The sequence below is a fragment of the Pleurodeles waltl genome, chromosome 5 (assembly GCF_031143425.1).
Source record: "Pleurodeles waltl isolate 20211129_DDA chromosome 5, aPleWal1.hap1.20221129, whole genome shotgun sequence".
Classification (NCBI taxonomy): Eukaryota; Metazoa; Chordata; class Amphibia; order Caudata; family Salamandridae; genus Pleurodeles; species Pleurodeles waltl.
Window position 1 is genome coordinate 608,690,213 of NC_090444.1, and position 24,170 is coordinate 608,714,382.

Here is a 24,170-nt window from a genome sequence, read left to right on the forward strand (position 1 = left end):
TTGCTCCTTCTATATTGCTGTGCCCTCTATTCACATTCAGAAACAGTACTGCTCACTCATATCCTGCCCACCTTGTGAGTGTTTCTGTCCATTCATATTCCAGAGGGCTTGTGGCTGCTTTCCATTTCATTGTAAACTCCTGTTTGCCAGGATTAGTACAAAGTCTGCAAATGTAGTTGTTATCTTATGTTTGGCTGTGCGAGGGGACCGTCCCAGTAGTCAGTGCAGAGCAGTTATAGGAAGATTGCTCTGTATATAGTATATCAAAAGGAGATATGGGCCCTCATTATGACATTGGCGGTAAAAGCCGCTTACTGCCGTGCAGAAGACCGCCAACACCCCACCGCGGCCGCGGAATTCCGCTACAGCTATTATGACCCACAGTTCGGAATCTGCCAAAATTCAGACACCCACACAAGTCCGCCACACCAAAGGTCAGTGATAAACTGGCGATAACGAAACCTCCACCATCACGCCAAAAGAAATACGCCCACACTATCACGACACACGAATCCATGTGGCGGTCTTTCAACCACGGTATTCCATTGGCGGTATTCCTGCTGTGCTCAAAATACACACACTCTTACAAAACACAGCCACATTGGACAATTCAAAATACACACACCTGATACACATGCACACACCACTCCCACACACTCAATACACTATGAAACACACCCCCACATCAACCACAAACCCTTACGACCACAAATCACGAACGAAAGCCAGAGAGAGACACCACCATCAACAACACTAGCATCCACAGGTACACAACACCATCACCCACATAACTTCCACGCACCTCACACAACACCCCACTACACATCAGCACACATATCACCCCACACACCACCCCACACATCACCTACACCACCCCATGGCACGGCAAAGACACCCCAGGTTCTCGGAGGAGGAGCTCAGGGTCATGGTGGAGGAAATCGTCGGGGTAGAACCACAGCTATTCGGATCACAGGTGCAGCACACCTCCATTGCAAGGAAGATGGAGCTATGGCGAAGAATAGTGGACAGGGTCAACGCAGTGGGACAGCACCCAAGAAATCGGGAGGACATCAGGAAGAGGTGGAACGACCTACGGGGGAAGGTGCGTTCCGTGGTCTCAAAACACCACCTGGCGGTTCAGCGGACTGGCGGCAGACCTCCACCTCCTCCCCCAAAACTAACAACATGGGAGGAGCAGGTCTTGGTCGATTCTGCATCCTGAGGACCTCGCAGGAGTAGGTGGAGGAATGGACTCTGGTAAGTAAAATCTTAACTATTACATCCCCCACCCTACCTGCATGCTATCACATACCCCACCCTCACCCTCATCACTCCAACACCTCACAAATGTCCCAACATCACAAACCACCCATCCCAACACCAAGCCCTGCATGCAACACCAAAGCATGGACACCCATCAATAACGCATGCCCACTGCACATACCCATACACCCCCCTAAACCATCATCACACAAGGTCCCACACAGAAATGCTAGCACTGGGGTACACGGTCACCCACTCATTGCACACCTTGACACACACAGATGCAATAATCATGAATTTATACCCCTGCAGGACCCCTACCCAACGTCACCAGACAGGAGGGTCCACACATGTCCACACCACCAACAGAAGAGGCCCACAGTGATGACAGCACCTCTGTCCAACTGGATCTAGATGACCAGCCCAGCCCATCGGGGACCTCAGGACAGTTGGTTCCCCACACCCAGTCACAGGCCACTACAGACCTTCCCCCCTCAGAAAACACCAGCACAGCACCCACCCAGTGGGCCCATACCTCCGTCCCCAGGACACGTCAATCAGCAGGTTGTCCACCACTACAGAGAACCCAGGCTAACCCACCACCCCAACAACAACAGGGACCTGTGGGCAGTGGTAGTGGGCACACGGTCCAGGGGACGGAGGCCCAGGAACACAGGGGAACTGGGCGGGCTGCTGTGCGACAGGGGGCGGACAGGCCCAGGGAACCCACTCTCCACGAGGCCCTCTCCTCCATCATGGGAGCCTACCACCACTCCCAGGAGACAATGGCAACGGTACTGGCCAACTTTCAGGAAACCCAGCGCCTGCAGGAGGAACAGTATATGGGCTTCAGGGAGGAACTCAGAACCATCAATTCCACCCTGGGCACCATCGTAGGGGTGCTGAAGGAAGTACTCAACACCAGGAGGGACACTGTGGCACTACAAGGGGCCCCTGACACTAGCCTGGATGATGAACTGTCCACCACCTCTGCCGGCGCTAGTGGACAGGAGGCACCGCCACAGGACCACCACACCAGCACCCCACACCCTGCAGAGGGAGAACCACCTCGCAAACGGTCCCTGAGATCCAGGAACAAGACAGAGAACGATGCCAAGACCCCTGTGATTTCGGGAATACTGTATTAGCAATAACTGTGGCAAAAAGCACTTTCATTTGTAATGTCAACATACCTATGTCACGAAGCTCTAGTCCATGAGGAATCAAAGCAGATGTCACACTGTGCGACCCAGATCTGTGAAATCGTAAGGGAAAGTGACAACTCAGTGACCATACACTGGGTGAAAAAGACAGACAGTAGAGAGGTAGTAGTGTATAAGTACATGTAGTAGGCAGGTTTGTATTCTTACCTGTGTTTCACTGTAAATATTGCTGGATCACTGAGTCCCTGTTGTCCATGTCGTCTTCCTGTGCTTCCTCGTCTTCACTGTCCACAGGCTCCACAGCTGCAACAACACCGCCATCTGGACCATCCTCCTGCAGAAAGGGCACCTGTCGTCGCAAAGCCAAGTTGTGAAGCATACAGCAGGCCATGATGATCTGGCACACCTTCTTTGGTAAGTAGAATAGGGATCCACATGTCATATGGAGGCACCTGAACCTGGCCTTCAGGAGGCCGAAGGTGCGTTTGATCACCCTCCTGGTTCACCCATGTGCCTCATTGTAGCGTTCCTCTGCCCTGGTCCTGGGATTCCTCACTGGGGTCAGTAGCCATGACAGGTTGGGGTAAACAGAGTCACCTGCACATGACAAGGGACAACTGTTAGACACACACTAACCTGGAGGGATATCCCCAGACCCAGACAACCATTTCAACTGACTAGCTCCCAGGTGCTCACCTAATAGCCACACACGGTGCCTCTGGAGTTGACCCATCACATAAGGGATGCTGCTATTCCGCAGGATGTAAGCGTCATGCACTGAGCCAGGGAACATGGCATTCACATGGGAGATGTACTGGTCTGCCAAACATACCATCTGTACATTCATCGAATGATAATTCTTCCGGTTTCTATACACCTGTTCACTCCTGTGGGGGGTGGGGGGAGGACCAAAGCCACATGTGTCCCATCAATGGCACCTATGATGTTGGGGATATGTCCCAGGGCATAGAAATCACCTTTCACTGTAGGCAAATCCTCCACCTAAGGGAAAACGATGTAGCTCCGCATGTGTTTCAGCAGGGCAGACAACACTCTGGACAACACGTTGGAAAACATAGGCTGGAACATCCCTGATGCTATGGCCACTGTTGTTTGAAATGACCCACTTGCAAGGATATGGAGCACTGACAGCACCTGCACTTGAGGGGGGATTTCTGTGGGATTGAAGATAGCTGACATCATGTATGGCTCCAGCTCGGTACACAGTTCCTGGATTGTGGCACGGTCAAACCTGTATGTGATTATCACATGTCTTTCTTCCATTGTCGACAGGTCCACCAACGGTCATAACACCGGAGGATGCCGCCATCTCCTCACATGTCCCAGCGGACGGTGCCTAGGAAGGACAACAGCGAGCACAGAGTCAAACAACTCAGAGGTACGTACCTACAGCTTACACAGAACACCATTCATACTAAAAAAGTGGCCTGTATGTTTGTTGAGTCTAGGCCTAGGTATGTGTGACGCAGTTGAAAATGAAGCCATGTGGGCCCCTGAAATGGCGGCTGCCTGACCTCTAAAGTGGGACAATGGGATGTGAGGTAACTGCGCTGGCGTTCTACACCGTCGCGGTAGGTGGTCGAAGACAACGGCGCAATGCTGCATTGGTTAACATTGGACCCTATGGGTCCCAGGAGCCAATGACGATGTACGCCGGCGGTGACGGTACGCACCGCCGCAGACGTGACCGCCATTTTCTATCTGTTCAATCACTCGATACCTGATCTTCGACAGGAGAGGACCTACACTGCAAGTGCTGCTGTGACCTCGGTCTGGAAGAGACAATGGCTCGAGTGTCTGGGGAAAGGGCCCCTGCCTTCACATCGGAGGAGTTGAAGAAACTCGTGGATAGGATCCTCCCCCAGTACACACTACTCTACGGTCCTCCAGACAAACTGGTAAGTACACTAGGAGCATGATGTATGGGCTATGCCTGAATGGAGAGGGGTTTATGTAAGAAGGAAGGGGGGAGAGTGCGGCGTGCATGAAACAACGGTGAGTGCGTGTGTCACATGGCAAGGGCAGGGATGGGGGCCAATCACTTGGACGGTGCAGTTGGTAATAACTTTCTCTTCCCCCTGTACAAATCATGTAGGTCAGCGCCCACCAGAAAAAACATATTTGGCGTGCCATCGCCAAGGACGACCGGACCTTGGGGGTCTACCACAGACGGAGCACCCACTGCCGGAAAAGATGGGAGGACATTCGCCGCTGGAGCAAGAAGACGGCGGAGGCTCAGCTGGGGATGGCCTCCCAACATGGGAGGGGTGCCCGTCGCACCATGACCCCCCTGATGTTCAGGATCCTGGCGGTGGCGTACCCGGAGTTGGATGGGCGCTTGAGGGCATCACAGCAGCCACAAGGGGGTGAGTACACTCGCATTCTGATGACTTTGCGCGCAGTGGAGGGGTCTGGGTGGGGGAGGTGGGCTGTGGGTTTCCCTAGGCCAGGGTGAGTTCCGTAGGCAAGGTCCCTCCGTAAGGCAGGCCCTGTGGCACCCCACCCCACCTCTGTAGAGTGTCAAGTACACCTAGTCATGCCCCTATGTCATCTATGTGTGCAGATGTCGTCCATAGCCTTGTAGGCCATTTCCCAGGAATTGAACAGTGGAGCCCAAGTGCGCGGCGTAGTGCAGGGGGCTTCTGTGTCTGTCGTGTCCGCCAACGGCAGCGGTAATGCATGCACTCAACATGTCTTTCTTCTGTCGTCCCCCCGCTTTTTGTGGTCTCCCTGTTCTTGTGTGCATTAGCATCACCAGGCGGAGGAGCAGTGGCACCGGAGCAGGAGGGAGCTGCATCCCACATGGCCATGGAGGGCCACACTACGGACTCGGAGTTCACCAGTGTTCGGAGGGCGAGGGGAGCTCCACGGACACAGACTCATCCTCTGATGGGAGCTCCCTTGTGGTGGGGGCAACATCTGTGCCCCCTCCCCATCTACAGCCGCCACCCCCCTTCCAGCACTGACCTCCCAGCAGCCCCTCAGCCTTCGCCCCGTGCCCACTCACCCGGGAGGGTGGGCATCACCTTCGCCCCAGGCACCTCAGGCCCTGCCCCAGTCACCCCTGCTGCCCTCAGTGAGGAGGCCATTGACCTCCTCAGATCCCTCACTGTTGGGCACTCTACCATTTTGAATGCCATCCAGGGTGTAGAAAGGCAGTTGCAACAAACAAATGCATTCCTGGAGGGCATTCATTCTGGTCAGACGGCCCTTCAGCGAGCTTTTCAGACTCTGGCCTCAGCACTGATGGCAGCCATTGTCCCTGTGTCTAGCCTCCCTCCTCCAACTTCCTCCACCCGACCCAATCCCCTGTACCTCAGCCTATCCCAAGAACACATACAGACCAGCATGCACACACCTCAACACACAAGGGAGGCTCAGGCAAACATGAGCACCACACATCCCACAGGCACTCACGCAAGCATCACACACATGCAGACACACCAACATCTACTGCCTCCACTGTGTCCACCTCCTCCTCATCTCCCTCCTTCCTCCCGGTCTCGTCTACACTCACACTTGCATGCACTACTTCTACAGCCACTATGTCCCTCTCCAGCACACCCACCAACACACCCCGCTCACGTGCAGTCACCACCCCCAATACCATTCACACGTCCCCTCCGAAGATACACAGACGCAGGCACATACCCACCCAACAGCCATCCACCTCACGACAGCCTCCAGCACATGCACCTTCACACAAAGTCAGCAAACGAACACCTCCTACAACCACAACCTCTTCCTCCACTCCCAAACCCCCTCCAGCTACCCGTACCAGTGTGTCAAAAAAACTTTTCCTGTCCAACCTTGACCTCTTTCCCACACCTCCCCCACCCCATCCATCTCATAGGTCCCGAACTAGCACCTCAGCCACAACATCTCCGGGACCAGTAGTCACCAGAATCTGGAGTGCACCGGCCACCAGGGCAGCCAGTGTGGCACGGAGCCACAGCACAGACAGTCCCCCACCTGTGAAGCATCAGAAGTTGCCCATTGCCCGGCGGGAGAGGGGGAATACTCCAGCCACCAAAGCCGCTCCCAGGGGGAGTGTGGAGTCAGCTGTGACACCTTCCAAGGTGGGGAAGGGCCACAAGAAACCCAGCAAGTCTGGGAAGAGCATCACAGCGGAGAAGACCGTCATCATCCCCGCTGCCCAGGAGGCCACTGCCAGCACAAGCCCAGCTGCCCAGGAGGCCACCGCCATAACAAGCCCAGCTGCCCAGAAGGCCACCGCCAGCACAAGCCCCGCTGCCCAGGAGGCCACCACCAGCACCAGCCCAGCTGCCCAGGAGGCCACCGCCAGCACAAGCCCCGCTGGGCCATGAAGGACCGCCAGCACAAGCCCCGCTGGGCCATGAAGGACCGCCAGCACAAGCCCTGCTGGGCCATAAAGGACCGCCAGCAAAAGCCACGCTGGGCCGTGAAGGACCGCCAGCAAAAGCCACGCTAGGCCGTGAAGGACCGCCAGCAAAAGCCCCGCTGGGCCATGAAGGACGCCAGCACAAGCCCCGCTGGGCCATGAAGGACCGCGAGCAAAAGCCCCGCTGGGCCGTGAAGGACCACCAGGAAAAGCCCCGCTGGGCCGTGAAGGACCGCCAGCAAAAGCCCCGCTGGGCCATGAAGGTCCGCCAGCAGCTGAGTCCCTGCAATGGAGACCGCCGTCTCAAGCACCGCTGACCAGGGCACCGCCGCCTCAAGCACCGCTGAACAGGTCACCGCCGCCTCAAGCACCGCTGAACAGGTCACCGCCGCCTCAAGCACCGCTGAACAGGGCACCGCCATCTCACTCACCGCTGAACAGGGCACCGCCATCTCAAGCACCGCTGAACAGGGCACCGCCGTCTCAAGCACCGCTGAACAGGGCAACGCCGTCTCAAGCACCGCTGAACAGGGCAACGCCGTCTCAAGCACCGCTGAACAGGGCACAGCCGCCTCAAGCGCCGCTGGCCCATGAGCGCCAAGGGCACTGATGCTACTGAGTCCGTCACGGGCAGAATGAAGCACTCTGGGCACTATGCCCCCTCCAGAACCAGTGGAGAGATCCATCCACTACCTCTGTCCTTAGGAGGATGAAGCACTCTGGGCACCATGCCCCCTCCAGAACCAGTGGAGAGATCCATCCACTACCTCTGTCCTTAGCAGGATGAAGCACTCTGGGCACAAGGCCCCTTCCAGAACCAGTGGATACTGTTATCCACTTGAGAGACTGTGGCTTTGCACTCCCCAGGATGGAACAGTGGGCACGCCACCCACTGTAGAGACTTGAGACTGTGGCTTTGCACTCCCCAGGATGGAACAGTGGGCAAGCCACCCACTGTAGAGACTTGAGAGACTTTGTCTTTGCACTCCCCAGAATGGAACAGTGGGCATGTGGCCCCCTCGTGGATTTGGCGTTGTGCACTCAAGCGGCTGAGGTGCCCCCCCTTTCCCTCCCCATGAGCTGCCTGTTTAGTTGCTGTCTGATGCCCCTGCAGTGCTCTCTCCGTCATGGTCGGGGATCTTGTGTGGGCCTCGCCCATACCGTGTGGGCCCAGTGTTCCACGGACTTAATTGGAGCACTACCTGGACTACTATGCTTGGTATATATTTTGTAAATGGTGTATATATATATATTTTTGCCTACTTGATTTTAATATATTACAATGGTTACACTCATTTTCTATTGTCTTTGCATTTTTCCGAAGGGGGGGGGGTGTAACTGTGATGTATTAATATGCATTAGTGTGTGTGTGTTGTAGTGGGTGGGGGTGTTGCGTGTGTATGTCCCTGGTTTTCCCCTCCCCCCTCCCCTGTGTCGTAGGTGCAGTACTCACTGTGGTCTTCGAAACCGGCGTTCGTGCTCCTGGTAGAGGAGCATGAAGACTATCGCAGGTAGAATTTGGAGTTCCAGGTCCATGGTGTCCTCGTTCCTCGTGGGGTGTGGAGAGGTGAGCGTTTTCCCTTCGGAATTCCTGTTTCCGCCGTCTTTTTATCCACAGTGAATCCGCCCCGGAAAAGGTGGCGGATTGGCCTGTTGTGATACTGTGGATTGTACATTGTCTCCCGCCTGCCTGTTGGTGGTGACCGCCATGCTGTTTGTTTGTACCGCCGTGGCAGTCGGAGTGTTAAAGTGGCTGTCTTTGTTGGCGGTTTCCGCCATGGTCGTAATTGCAAATTTTTTACCGCCGGCCTGTTGGCGGTCTTACCGCCGCTTTAACACCGTCCGCCAGGGTTGTAACGACCACCATAGTGTGCAGAGTTCAGTGGTTGCCCAGAGGCTTAACAGAGGCTAAAGTAGATAATACTAATGCTCTATTTTTTTTGAGGTAGTGTGGTTGAGCAGTTAGGCTTATTAGAGGGTAGTGCAAAGCATTTGTTGTACATACACAGACAATAGAAGAAGCACACACTCAATGACTTAACTCCAGACTAATGGTTTTTATATAGATAAAATATATTTTCTTTATTTTTAGAACCACAAGATTCAAGCTGCATGTAAGTACTTCAATATTTTCATATTTCACACACGTGTCAACAGTACTTTGTTTGAAATCGATAAGTTATACAGTTTTCGAAATATTGGCAATAATCTGTTTTAAAACTTGACAGTGCAATTTTCAAAAACAGTTCCTGAGGGGAAGACAAGTTAGATTGTTTTACAGGTAAGTATAACACTTACAGTTCAAGTCTCAAGCTAACCCCAAACACCCAGCAACACGAGGCCTGCGGGGGCAGAGGTCAAAGTGTAATCAAATTTAAAGTGGGCTCGTATGGAGACAAGGGTCACTCGGAATCAGATCTGCAGGCAGGTAAGTACCAGCATCTTCCGAGGGCAGAGGAGCACTTGGGGTCCACAAGTAGGCACCAAACATGCACCCTCAGCGGCACTGGGACAGTCGGGTGCAGGGTGCAAACAAGGCATCGGATTTCCAATGGTTCTCAATGAAGGGGCCCCGGGGGTCACTCAGATGCTACAGGCGAGGTCCAGGGGGTCGCCTCGGGCTAACCAAAGGCTGGACAGGGAGGAGGGCTACCTGCTGAATGTTGCTACACCAGAGGTCGGGTTCTCCAAGGCATGGGGGCAGGGGGTGCAGTGGGTCTTTAGGCGCCGGAGTCCTTCTTCTTTCTTGTGAGGTCGCTAGGAATCTGACGACTTGGGTTCAGGGGAGCCCTTAAATCCTGGATTTAGGGGCGTTACAGGGGTCACAGGGCAGTAGCCAATGGCTACTGTACCTGAGGGGAGGGGGGCACATTCCTAAACCTTTGGGGAGGGGGGGGGCACATTCCTAAACCTATTGGTCCCTGTCCTCCAAACCAAGATGGAGGATTCTGCAGGGAGGTAGTCACCTCAGCTCTGGACAACTTATGAGTGGTCTTAGCTGGGGTGGTCACTCCTCACTGTTTTCCTTAATTTTTTCATCGGACTTGCCACCAAAAATGGGGCTTTATCTGGGGGTGGGTAACTCCACTAGCTGGTGTGCCCTGGGGGACTGTAATCTGAGTCCTGAGCCTCACCGTCCAGGTGTTACAGTTCCTGCAGGGGGGAGGTGTGAAGCACCCTCTTGAGTTCATAAGTTTTTTTAAATGTTACCCCAGTCGGATCCAGATCAGAATGTCCCTCGTAAAGGCAGAGTTCGCCGTGGATTATATATCTGTCCCCTTCAGCATTTGTGAAGCGCTTCCCTCTCCAGGCCTGTCAAGTAGGATTGCAATACGAGCTCTGCGCCTCTTTAAATATGAATGCACTTTGTGTCATTTAGTCAAGCTGTTTAGGCCCCTGACCGTCCAACTAACTAATGTATACGTCAAGGGAGAGGCGATGGTGGGTGTGTAGAGTAACATTCCAGCAGCTCCTTCCAAGGGAGAGTGCAAGAGGAGAGTCAGCGTATCTCGCCCATCTTCTAGACAGCGAGGTAGCGGAGGCCGGGGGTGAGGGGGAGGACCTGCAACAACAACCGGAAAAAAAAACCACAACAATATCCCATCTCCCCAACCCCGGGACGAGAAGTAAACGCACCACCATCCAAACCAGCAGTCAACTAGGCAACATTTGCGCATTCATCACATGCACAACTAGAAGATGGGGGTGTTCTCTCTGTAGGGAGTCCCCTGGCCTTTCCACCTGCCATCCAGATACTAAGCAGAATCAAAGTGGGTCAATCTCGCCCCACTAGTTTTGTATGACATCATGTGATTGGAATTTTCTTCCATCCTCCCCTTCAGGGTCAGCCTTTGTTACATTTGGCGCAGAGAGCTGTTCACATACCCAGCACTATTCATCAGCACTGCAGAGTATAGTGGGCATTCTATTCTTCTTCCCCCAGCACATGGTCGACTCCTTACTGGACCAGGATAAAATCAGTTGATTAGCTGCTCTGGATATAATCTGTGGAAGGAAAACATCTGTGGCACATGATATGTCGAGGCAATGTGCGAGTCCGCCAGTTTTCTCACTTCCGATGGGGGAGTGGACCTCACCCCGCTTCTAGCTGCCACTTCCTCCACCACACTTTGGCGCTGTTGCAGGGCCTGGGAGCGTGAGGGAATCACCCTTGTGTGTGGTTTCGCCACCTTTTTTTGGCCCCTCTGGAGCAACGCTGCGTGTCTGGGGAGAGGCTACCCTCTCGATGAGGGAATTGTTTGATCCATTCCCAGACCTAGAGCAGGAAATGTGAAAAAGCGTGCTGAGTTGTTATGGTTGACCCTGAGCTGGGCAGGGAACAGCATTGCATAGGTAAGGCTCATTTTCCAGAGTTGCTATTCGGCATCTGTAAAGGAGTCTCTCTGCTGTTGTACTTTCTTAGTAAAGTTGGGAAGGATGACGACTGCAATTTTCCATAGTGATTTCTCCCTTTAGCTGGGCCTGGGGCAAGATATGGTCTCAGTCTTTAAAATGCAATACTCTGGCAATGACTGGTCGAGGTCCTGCTCCAGGGACTGGAGATCTAGCGTGCATTCAATGGGCTGTCTCAAGTGCAAACAGTGACAGGCTCTCATCTACTATCACAGTGCGGAGCCATGTCTCCAGGAATGCAGTCATGTCAGCACTAGGGCCTTCCATGCGCTTGGGTAGACCAATGATTCGTATGTTGTTCCTCCTGGTCCTGTTCTTCTGCTCGCAGTTCTAATACTTTCTCTCTCTATTTTCCATCCCAGCCATCCTATTTGTCACCGAGGTCACCTCTGGACTTATGTTTTCCAAGGTATGATCTGTCGTTTAAACCCTCTCTGCTAATCATCTGTGATCGTCTCAGAGAAGTAACAGGCCTATGACCATGGTATTTTAATTGAGGTCCAGTTCCTCATTAGACGCTGCTATTGCTTGAAGAAAATCGTCCAGTGTAGTGCCATGGTGTTCCTTCATGTCAGGGTCGCCAGTCCCATCCATGGTCCCTGGCACAGTGGCAATAGCTTTCTGATCCTGATCAGGGTCTCTGGCATCTCTTTTCTTCAAATATTTGCCCATCTCGATGTGGTCCTGTGGTGTACTGGTGAGGGGATCACTGCGGTCTCCTTAAGTGTGCCTCGTGCCACTAGTAGTAAGTGTCTTAGGTCAGGCTCGGATGTCACAGTCGTCCCGCCGTTTAGCCCAAGGTTCACCATGGGCCCCAGAATTCAGCTGGAGCAGATGCAGCACACCAGCCGTGCAATGTGGTGCAAGGCCCTGCTGGATCTAGGGCAAGGGCCCTTGTAATGAGTGGTCCCAGTTCAGGTTGGAGCAGCTCTCTGCCCATTGCTCTCAGGGTGGCATGCAGTGTCCTAAAAAGAGGCGGTTGGTTCCCGCTGCATAGAAGAAGGCGAGCACTGAGGGATTCACCCCCTATTCTCCAGGTAGCCTCAGCATATCTTGCAATCCACACCAAGCACCCCTGAGAGGGGCAGGTCAGGTCCTCTCCCTCACAGGGCTGTGTGCGAATTGCAGGGTGTCATGCACCCTGTCGGGCTCTCTCCACTCTGCACTTCATGAGATCTCCTTCTCTGCTAGGCCACAGCACGCAGCCGGAAGCCCCCTCCACTCAAGGCCACATCCCGGCTCCCGCCACGTCATCCTCACCTGTCCTGGTCCTCATGGCTGCTGTGGGCTCAGGCCGCTACATGACTGCAATAGCGAAGGCAACCGTCTCCCCACAGTGTCAGTCTTTTGTCCAAGGGAGAGAGCGGCCCGTAAACGGCCAGCCATGCAAAAGCAGCGAAGCCAGGGTTGGGTGAACAGTCTCAGACAGGCAACTGTCCGTAAGACATTCCGCGGATCCACCACCGACGGCTCAGGTGTTTCCACTTAGCTCTTCTTTCTTACACACACTGAGGGAGGGACACTCCAGGTACCTTCGGTGAGGTCTGACGGCCAACTAAGACCTTGGCTTCAACCAGGACACGCAGGAAGGACAGCCAGGTGTATCTGTTGTCAGTCAGGCACGGTGCCAGATTCGGCGGCCACCATCTTTGTCTGGAGCGATGGTGTGGTCCACTCCCTCTTGCACTGGCAAGACACTGCACCGCCCAAGTAGGGCAGCTGTCAGCGGGGGTGAATTAGGGGGTCTCCTTCATTAAATTTTGTGGCAAGATCGGACATATCGATGCCGGCTGGATCTTGATGGACAAGCTCGTCCGGGAGCTCTGCAGGAGCTCCCTAACACATTGACACCAAGCCATGCCTCCAAATTCAGCATATTCTACAACTGAAATAAGGAAAATGTCACTTACCCAGTGTACATCTGTTCGTGGCATTAGTCGCTGCAGATTCACATGCTTTGCATAGTCCGCCGTCTGGTTTTGGGTCGGAGTGTTACAAGTTGTTTTTCTTCGAAGAAGTCTTTTCGAGTCACGAGACCGAGGGACTCCTCCTCCTTTGTTTCCATTGCGCATGGGCGTCGACTCCATCTTAGATTGTTTTCCCCGCAGAGGGTGAGGTAGGAGTTGTGTATGCTAGTAATAGTGCCCATGCAATGGAATGAATAAGTATGTACAAAATGAAGATTAAAATAATATATTTACAAATGTACAAATGTTGAAGATTACTTCCAAATGGCTACAGGCTCCCGGGGAGGCGAGTGGGCGCATGTGAATCTACAGCGACTAATGCCACGAACAGATGTACACTGGGTAAGTGACATTTTCCGTTCGGTGGCATGTGTAGCTGCAGATACACATGCTTTGCATAGACTAGTAAGCAGTTATCTCCCCAAAAGCTGTGGTTCAGCCTGTAGGAGTGGAAGTAGTTTGAAATAAAGTTCTTAGTACAGCTTGACCTACTGTGGCTTGTTGTGCGGATAACACGTCTACACAGTAGTGCTTAGTAAATGTGTGAGGCGTAGACCATGTTGCTGCCTTACATATTTCGTTCATTGGAATATTTCCTAGAAAGGCCATGGTAGCACCTTTCTTTCTGGTTGAGTGTGCCTTTGGTGTAATAGGCAGCTCTCTTTTTGCTTTAAGATAGCAGGTTTGGATGCACCTAACTATCCACTTGGCTATACCTTGTTTTGATATTGGATTTCCTGTATGAGGTTTTTGAAATGCAATAAATAGTTGTTTTGTTTTCCTAATTAGTTTTGTTCCGTCAATGTAGTACATTAGTGCTCTTTTGATGTCTAATGTATGTAGTGCTCTTTCAGCTATTGAGTCTGGCTGTGGGAAGAACACTGGTAATTCTACTGTTTGATTTAAGTGGAACGGTGAGATAACCTTTGGTAAGAATTTTGGGTTGGTTCTTAGAACTACCTTATTTTTGTGTATTTGAATAAATGGTTCTTGTATAGTAAACGCCTGAATTTCACTTACTCTTCTTAGAGATGTAATGGCAACGAGAAATGCAACTTTCCACGTTAGGTATTGCATTTCGCAAGAATGCATGGGTTCGAAAGGTGGGCCCATGAGTCTTGTTAAGACAATATTGAGGTTCCATGAAGGAACAGGTGGTGTCCTTGGTGGTATAATTCTTTTTAGTCCTTCCATAAACGCTTTTATGACAGGTATTCTAAATAGGGAAGTTGAATGAGTAATTTGTAGGTATGCAGATATTGCTGCGAGATGAATCTTTATGGAAGAGAAAGCTAGATTTGACTTTTGCAAATGTAGTAAATACCCTACTACATCTTTTGGAGATGCATGCAATGGTTGAATTTGATTATTATGACAGTAACAAACAAATCTTTTCCATTTACTTGCATAGCAGTGTCTAGTGGAAGGTTTTCTAGCTTGTTTTATGACCTCCATACACTCTTGAGTGAGTCCTAAGTGTCCAAATTCTAGGATTTCAGGAGCCAAATCGCTAGATTCAGCGATGCAGGGTTTGGATGCCTGATCTGTTGTTTGTGTTGTGTTAACAGATCTGGCCTGTTGGGTAGTTTGACATGAGGTACTACTGACAGGTCTAGTAGTGTGGTATACCAAGGTTGTCTTGCCCATGTTGGTGCTATCAGTATGAGTTTGAGTTTGTTTTGACTCAATCTGTTTACTAGATATGGAAGGAGAGGGAGAGGGGGAAAAGCGTACGCAAATATCCCTGACCAATTCATCCATAGAGCATTGCCTTGAGATTGCCGGTGTGGGTACCTGGATGCGAAGTTTTGGCATTTTGCGTTTTCTTTTGTTGCAAATAGATCTATTTGAGGTGTTCCCCAAATTTGGAAGTAATTGTTCAGGATTTGGGGGTGAATTTCCCATTCGTGGACCTGTTGGTGATCCTGAGAGAGATTGTCTGCTAGCTGGTTCTGGATCCCTGGAATAAATTGTGCTATTAGTCGAATGTGGTTGTGAATCGCCCAATGCCATATTTTTTGTGTTAGGAGACACAACTGTGTCGAGTGTGTCCCCCCCTGTTTGTTTAAATAATACATTGTCGTCATGTTGTCTGTTTTGACAAGAATGTATTTGTGGGTTATCATGGGTTGGAATGCTTTCAATTCTAGAAATACTGCTAACAGTTCTAGGTGATTTATATGAAACTTTCTTTGATGTACGTCCCATTGTCCTTGGATGCTGTGTTGATTGAGGTGTGCTCCCCACCCTGTCATGGAAGCATCTGTTGTTATCACGTATTGTGGCACTGGGTCTTGGAAAGGCCGCCCTTTGTTTAAATTTGTACTGTTCCACCATAGAAGCGAGATGTATGTTTGGCGGTCTATCAACACCAGATCTAGAAGTTGACCCTGTGCATGTGACCATTGTGATGCTAGGCACTGTTGTAAGGGCCGCATGTGCAATCTTGCGTTTGGGACAATGGCTATGCATGAGGACATCATGCCTAGGAGTTTTAATACCATTTTTGCATGTATCTTTTGATTTGGATACATGGCTTGTATCACCTTGTGAAAATTTTTAACTCTTTGTGGACTTGGAGTGGCTATCCCTTTTGTTGTGTTGATTGTCGCTCCTAAGTATTGCTGTGTTTGACACGGCACAAGGTGTGACTTTGCATAGTTGATGGAGAAACCCAGCTTGTAAAGGGTTTGTATAACATAATCTGTGTGGTGTGAACACTTTGTTAGCGAGTTGGTCTTGATTAGCCAATCGTCTAGGTACGGGAACACGTGTATTTGCTGCCTCCTGATGTGTGCAGCTACTACTGCTAGACACTTTGTAAAGACTCTTGGCGCTGTTGTTATTCCGAATGGCAACACTTTGAATTGGTAGTGTATTCCTTTGAATACGAACCTTAGGTATTTCCTGTGCAAGGGATGGATCGGTATATGGAAATACGCATCTTTTAGATCTAATGTTGTCATGTAGTCTTGCTGTTTCAGCAGTGGGATTACGTCTTGTAATGTCACCATGTGAAAGTGGTTTGATTTGATGTAGGTGTTTAGTGTTCTGAGGTCTAATATTGGTCTTAGAGTTTTGTCTTTTTTGGGTATTAGAAAGTACAGTGAGTAAACTCCTGTATTCTTTTGTGGACCTGGTACTAATTCTATTGCGTCTTTTTGCAGTAATGCCTGAACTTCTAGTCCTAGAAGGTCTATATGCTGTTTTGACATATTGTGTGTTTTCGGTGGGACGTTTGGAGGGAGTTGGAGAAATTCTATGCAATAACCATGTTGGATAATTGCTAAGACCCAAGTGTCTGTTGTTATTTCCTCCCAAGATTTGTAGAACTGGCTTAGTCTTCCCCCCACTGGTGTTGTGTGAAGGGGTTGAGTGACCTGTGAGTCACTGCTTGTTTTGAGGGGTTTTTGGACCTTTAAATTTTCCCCGGTTTCTTGGGAATTGGCCCCCTTTGTATTGGCCTCGAAAGCCTCCCCTTTGGTATTGTCCCTGGTAGGTAGGCGGTGTTGTTTGTGAGGTGCTGGCTTGTGTGGCTTGACCTCGAAACCCTCCTCTGAAAGTGGTTTTACGAAATGTGCCAAATGTGCCTCTGCCCTGCGGGGAATAGAGTGCGCCCATGGCTTTAGCTGTATCAGTGTCCTTCTTTAATTTTTCAATTGCAGTGTCCACTTCTGGGCCAAACAATTGTTGTTCATTGAACGGCATATTAAGCACTGCCTGCTGTATCTCGGGTTTGAAGCCGGATGTGCGCAGCCATGCGTGCCTCCTTATTGTTACAGCAGTATTTATTGTTCTTGCAGCTGTATCTGCTGCATCCATAGAAGAACGGATTTGGTTGTTGGAAATGTTCTGTCCCTCTTCAACCACTTGTTTTGCCCGTTTCTGGAATTCTTTGGGGAGGTGCTCGATGAGATGCTGCATCTCGTCCCAATGGGCTCTGTCATATCGCGCTAGGAGTGCCTGCGAGTTGGCGATGCGCCATTGATTTGCAGCTTGTGCTGCAACCCTTTTCCCCGCTGCATCAAACTTGCGGCTCTCCTTGTCAGGAGGTGGTGCGTCGCCTGATGTGTGTGAGTTGGCTCTTTTACGAGCTGCTCCGACGACAACTGAATCTGGTGTCAGTTGTGATGTAATAAAAGCAGGGTCTGTGGGCGGTGCCTTGTATTTCTTCTCCACCCTTGGAGTTATTGCTCTGCTTTTCACTGGCTCCTTAAAAATTTGTTTAGCGTGCCTTAGCATCCCCGGGAGCATAGGAAGGCTTTGATAATTGCTATGGGTGGATGACAGGGTGTTAAAGAGGAAGTCATCCTCGATAGGCTCTGAGTGCAGCGTACATTATGAAACTCTGCTGCCCTAGCTACCACCTGTGCATATGCCGTACTGTCCTCAGGCGGTGAGGGCTTAGTAGGGTACGACTCAGGGCTATTGTCTGATACTGGAGCATCATAGAGATCCCATGCGTCCTGATCATCTTGGCTCATGGTGGTATGAGCTGGTGATTGTGGCGGAGTCTGTGCCGGTGATATATGAGTTGTCGGTGGTGGAGAGGGTGGTGGAGTTACCTTCTTTACCACTTTTGCTTGTGGTGTCTTGTCTTGGCTTTGGAACTCTAGTTTTCTTTTCCTTCTGATTGGGGGAAGTGTGCTGATCTTCCCTGTCCCACTTTGTATAAAGATCCGCTTTTGCGTGTGATCTACGTCTGTTTCTTTTAGTTCCTCCTCAAATCGGTGTCTTTGTAGTTGGGAGGACAGTGATTGTTCCTCTGAATAGGAACTGGCTTTCGGTTCGGTTGCTGGGCGTTTTGGCACCGAAACCGTGCCTTTTGTTATTTTCGGCTCGGACGAGATTTTTCTATTTTTCGGCGTCGCACCCTCTCGGTGCCGCTATCTCTGTGCCGAGCAGCTTCGGTGCCGCTGTCTCTGTGCCGAGCAGCTTCGGTGCTGCTATCTCGGTGTCGACCCTTTTCTGCGGCACTTTCTCGGTCCCGAGATTGCTGCGTGCCTGTGTCTCGACCTGAGTCGGACGATCTCGGCACCGTCTCGCCCTTCTTCGGTGCCGATGGACGGTCACCTACTTTATGGGTTGAGCCATGGCCTGTTGGCAGTGGCGTCCCCTGGGCTTTGTCTGTTTTTCCCTGTGATGTTTGTTTCGACGTCTTACTCACGGTTTCCTCGACGTCTAATTCTTCGGAGTCCGATTCGTGGATGGAGAATGCTTCTTCTTCTCCCTCTTCCTCGAACCTCCGTTGTCCTGTCGGCGTGGACGCCATCTGTAACCTTCTGGCTCTTCGGTCTCGGAGCGTTTTTCTCGACCGAAACGCTCGACAGGCCTCACACGTCTCTTCTTTGTGCTCGGGTGACAGGCACAAGTTACAGACCAAATGTTGGTCTGTATAGGGGTATTTACTGTGGCATTTAGGACAGAATCGGAACGGGGTCCGTTCCATCAGTCTCGATGTTGCACGCGGTCGGGCCGACCAGGCCCCGACGGGGGATCGAAATTACCCCGAAGGGCTACCGGAGCTCTTCTGGATTCGGTGTCGACTCTAATCTAACTCGATACCGAACGAAACAATACCGACGAATTTTCAGTTGATTCTGACTATCTTTCCGACCCGAAACACGGAGCGAAAAGGAACACGTCCGAACCCGATGGCGGAAAAAAAACAATCTAAGATGGAGTCGACGCCCATGCGCAATGGAAACAAAGGAGGAGGAGTCCCTCGGTCTCGTGACTCGAAAAGACTTCTTCGAAGAAAAACAACTTGTAACACTCCGACCCAACACCAGACGGCAGACTATGCAAAGCATGTGTATCTGCAGCTACACATGCCACCGAACATGATTTTTTGCCTCTCAACAGTCTCTTCAGTAAAAGACACTGTATTGAACCCTTCATTCTACTGTCTAAAGCTATTTGAAATAGAGAAACTCAACTCTCCTACTGACAACAAGAGATTATAGAAATGCAAAATAACTCAATATGGTTATAAACAGCAAACTTTGCATGGCGATAGGACAGTGGCAAATCTTCCAATCAAGATGATAGCAAGCAACTACTAATATTGTACTTAAATACAATGAAATGTATTTAGTAATGACTCACCTTTATAGTTTTAGTTGCTTCAATGAAGTTAATGGCATACAAACTGTGTTCGTCCATTCCAGTACCAATTGTCAGAATATTCGGATCAAAGATTATGTCATTTGGGTTGAAGTTCAATTTTTGCACCAGAAGGTTATATGCTCTGGTGCACACCTTGATTTTGGTTTCTGTGTCTGTGGCCTGGTGACAAATAAATTAAAAAAGTATCATGCAGTGTTTTCAAATAGGTTTAGATAAACAGCACTTTGCATACAAGCAACTCTCTCTCAAGTTCAAGGAACGGTGATAGGCACTCAGGTGGTATCTCAGTTCGGAGCCTGGTCTCCAAGAATGCAGTCATGTCAGCACCAGGGACCTACAGGCACTCGGGCAGACCAATGATCCGTATGTTGTTCCTCCTGGCCCTGTTCTCAGCATCTTCTGCTCGTAGTTCAAACACTTTCACTCTATTTGCCATCCAAGCCAGCCTGTTTGTCACCGAGTCTGTCTGCTATAAAACTCTCTAAATTTGTTTTAGTATATTTATTCAACAGTTTCATACAGCATACAGCATGTCTGCACACACAGTGTTAGAGCGCTAATATGAAAATACATGAATACTTCGCTGCATAAACATATTCAGGCAGTAAGTTATTTCTGAAAGGTAAGAAGTTCTAACTACTGCTAACACTGCTCCACATTGTAATTTCTGAAGCCTTAAGTAATTCCTTTCTCCACCGCAGTCACCCAGAAATCATGTGCTCATAGGTTACAATAATAAACAGATACACACATCTTCATTCATTAATAAATATAGCGTACCAGAAACTAGACCCCCTCCAATTCTTATCCTCCTCAATACTACCCCATGTTTCACCTGCTGTTTTAAAACCACTACCTTGTATCACTTTGGTCATACCATAAAACGCTTACTAGTTGTGGGCTCAAAAAGAAAAAATTAAAGAATTTCCTACCAAGAACCTTAACAATAATGGTTGTGCTTCCACATTGAAAAAGAACAACATTCCTAAACATTAAAATGACATTTTAAATGGAAAAGATACAAACCTGCAAAGTTGTAAATAATTAGCTTTTAAATAATCTGCAACACACTTTAGCTATTGTGGTCCTCCACAGATAAATTACTTTGACACATTAACTCACTAAACCAATATCAAGATTTGTACAAATGACTTGTAGATTTGCAGATGTTTTTGACTACCCTATATCCAAAACAGACTGACTTTTCAATGCTGGGTAGACATTCTTCAAATTACGATCCACAGTTACATTTATTGTAAAATAGAGGTTCTTCCTCAGAGTCCTAATTAAGGGGATTGGGTTGTCAATACTGCAAAATAACTTTGCAGGTGCTATCAAATGTATTTTTTCAAATGGGTTAGATATAAAGAGAACGCCAGAATACTATGTGTCACTCACTGTCTATATATTCTTATCGTCCATGGGTGAGGACTGCACTCCACTTAGAAAGAGTTCCCTACTAAAACATACACCTCCTTAATGCAAGATGACTTTAATATTTCAAAATAGATGTATTTTTGTGTTTATTAGACTAGTTAGTGTTATTGTATTTCGGTCTCCTATTAAATGGATTCTCTACCATTTCCCCAATTTTCATTCCTTAAATATTTGCTCTGTTGGTCCCACATATTTTTTCAAAACTATATTTTATACTCAAATAGAACATTTTATATTTTACAAAACTGCAAGAACATTTTGGTTTCAGAACATAAGAGAAGTAGTCAATTGGAAAGTTGATTGTTGTATAGCTATATGTACTGCTATACTTCAATACAAGCAAACTGAAAAAAGAAGGTGTTTGTTGCAGTCCACTGCCATGAGTATCGCCTGATAAGCTGCAAAATATCCATTTAGTGGCCACAGGCCAGCTATGTGATCAATTTACTCTTTAAAACACCAGCACTAACTGTATCTACATTAAAATCATGAGTAGAGCTAGAACTGCAGACTCACATTAGAAATGTTTTAACTGAAGGACAATCTTGTGTTGAAGTACCAAAATGCTTACATTATGTAAGACCAGAGTTGTAAATTATCTGTTCCACACATGGTCGAATTTGGACAATGTCTCTGCCTTATTTCAAACCTTTCCTTTTCCTAATGTTTAATAATATGGTTTGAGATTCACGGATACCAGCTGTTCACAGCAACAATGTAGAAGCAAGCTTATTGAGCTGTTTTACAAAAAACGCTAGCATGCTGCCTTACACCCACTACAGAGCACTTGCTTTATACCAGCTCGCAAAAGCACGTTCTTTGCTCCGAATTTCACTTAATTATTACAATGCCTACTTAATACCTTTCAAATGTGCCTAGCGAATATGAAACACATTTGACTATTGTACACAACTGTGTTTGACCTTCATAATTTAATACATTCTAACACATAATACTCTAAATTACACATTCAGTCCAAATGGTCCCTGAGATACAAACATCAGTTTATAAATCACAGCTTTGTTAATTTCACACCCTTTGTCCTTCTGATCAAAGTGGAATTGATGATTTTACAGTAATTTAAGGTTTTAGTTTGTGCAAATTATGCTGACAATGGACAGTACATAACATATGTAAAAAGCAGTTTGTTGCCTTGTTCCACACCTTTAGGTAAAATATTTAATCCGGTTTTGGAGACTTCAATAAATCTTAGCTACCTTCCCCTTCGACTGTTTCCAGGTTTCAGGGAATGTCACATTTTCTGGCATTTCTTTGTCTTACAGTGTGCTATAATGATTACAATAACAAACTTATTACATTCTGTTCATAACTTGCCAAATACCCAATAAACTAGCTCATCATATAACAGGCAAACACAATGTGTACATCAGTAGCTAAGAGATGTAATAATGTGCTTTCCAGGGTTTGTCTAACAGACAGCTAACTATAATGAGAGAAAAAGAGAACTCACCTGGCCCACTTCATCGAAAGCCATAATGACTACAGCAGCTCCGTATCGTCTGATCTTTCTTGCTTTCTCTAAGAAGTCTTCTTCACCTTCCTTCATGCTTATGCTGTTTACAATGCACTTCCCTTGACAACACTTCAGGCCTGCCTCTATTACAGCAAAATTTGATGAGTCAATGCACAGAGGCACCTGCAATCATAAAAAAGGCTTGTCATATCTACCTGTATATAAACAGGTCCAACCCACTCCAAATATATCAAATCAAACAAAATGGCAGGCAAAAAAGTGTGTTTCACAGGAATAAAAAGTTACTAACAAATAATGGCATATTTTACAAGTTGGGAGTTATGGGAACACAATACCAAAATCATGTTTATACTTCCAAAATCACCTGGGCTAGGACAATAGCTGTCTGTGAAGTCCAAAAGTCTCTAACCAATCCATCTTCTTTTTAGAGCAGAGAATTCATGGAATAGAAATTCTTATAGAAAAATTATAGTTCGTACATGAATCCATAGAAGGGATTAAAGTTAGAGAACAGTTGTTACAGGTCAACACCTTTTTTCTGCTAATCTAATGGAATATTACACTTAATAGTTTACAAAGCTAAGAACCCAAACTGGAAAAACAGATCAATAATTCTGAACATCTGTGCCAGAACTAGTGGCTCTGCCGTAATGCATAATGGACTGAAGCATCAAAAACCCTGACTACTGTATATGATCCTTGGGATGGTCTGGATTAGTTTCTAAGAGGTCTCTTAAAAATATTTTGGGGAAAACATTATTTATCAATTAAATGGCTTTCTCGGAGGCGGGGCGTACCAAGATGGCTGCCTAGACACGCCACGAGAAGGCTCCTGTCTCAAGCCATAAAATCCAGCAATATCCTGCAGTCCCAGCCCCCCTAGAGCGGCAGAAATTACACCGATGGAGCCTAGTTGGTTATCCCCGGAGCGGAGTTGGGGCCCCGTGCTGCCCCCTTTCTGTTATTTACAGTCATCTGCACCCAGGAGGTGGCTGCCCGGGCCCAGTCAGAGCAGAGTGCAGCGGAGGGGCGTGCCAGTGTAAGTCCTGCCTGCCTGGCCTGGATTCCTCCGGCACCTGCTCACGCGGCACAAAAAGAGGAAGCAGTGGCAATGGTGGACGGCCCCCCCGAGGTGACAGTGCTGCAGCGGGGGTGTCCTCCGTACATGGAGCGGCAATGAGACGGTGAGCCTGGGGGTGCTGGAGCGGACGTGATCTGTGGCCCGGGTATTGCCGCAAGCACTGGAAGAGGGCACCAGACAGAGGCGTGTAACGGGCCCCCATATGCCTCTTGAAAGGAGACGGCCCCACGCACTGTGGAGTCGTGCCATAGGTATGAGGCAGGGGGAGTGGGAGGACCCACCAGTGGATGAAGATGTAGGGAGAAGCACAGACTCCAGGCGGCACACAGATACACCGTACTATTGCCCCCGCAAACAGCTTTCCGGAGCCTGTGTATAATAGCAGTTGCGAGGGACTCACAATCAGAATACCTGGTGCTCTATTGTCTACCGGAAATCAGGAACGGTTTCAAGCATAATGTGTCCCTTGGACTGGAAGTACTGCTTGAGGGCTATGCTCAAGTGCTAAAATGCACAAAGGAGCCCAATCTAATAAGATCATGCAATACACCACCCCGGGGCAAGGACTGAGTACCGCGGAGGGGCAGGAGCCCCCAACCCAGCCCTCACAGGACACTACAGATATTCTGGAGGCAATTAAAGGGACCCGAGAAGCTCTGGCAAACAAATGGACACTATGGCAATGGACATAAACCACCTCTGCTTAGACCTCCGTAAGGTAGTGGAAAGGGTCAAGGAAGAGGAAGTAACAACGCTGTGTGCTATGATTAATGAGCTCTAAACAAAGGTCACAGAACCTAATAAACTAGCATTCAATAACTCGGAACGACTCAAAGAG

The 24,170-nt window shown here is 49.0% G+C and overlaps 1 protein-coding gene across 1 annotated transcript in view; it reads right to left on the reverse strand.

Moving 5' to 3' along the window:
* MTR (5-methyltetrahydrofolate-homocysteine methyltransferase) overlaps positions 1 to 24,170 on the reverse strand; it is a 484,998-nt gene that overhangs the window by 261,248 nt on the left and 199,580 nt on the right. Inside the window, exons 15-16 of the mRNA XM_069234453.1 lie at positions 22,228 to 22,413; positions 19,299 to 19,478 (exon numbers count right to left, since the gene is read on the reverse strand). Of these exons, the coding sequence (XP_069090554.1) occupies positions 19,299 to 19,478; positions 22,228 to 22,413 (366 nt within the window). The remainder of the gene's footprint in view (positions 1 to 19,298; positions 19,479 to 22,227; positions 22,414 to 24,170) is intronic.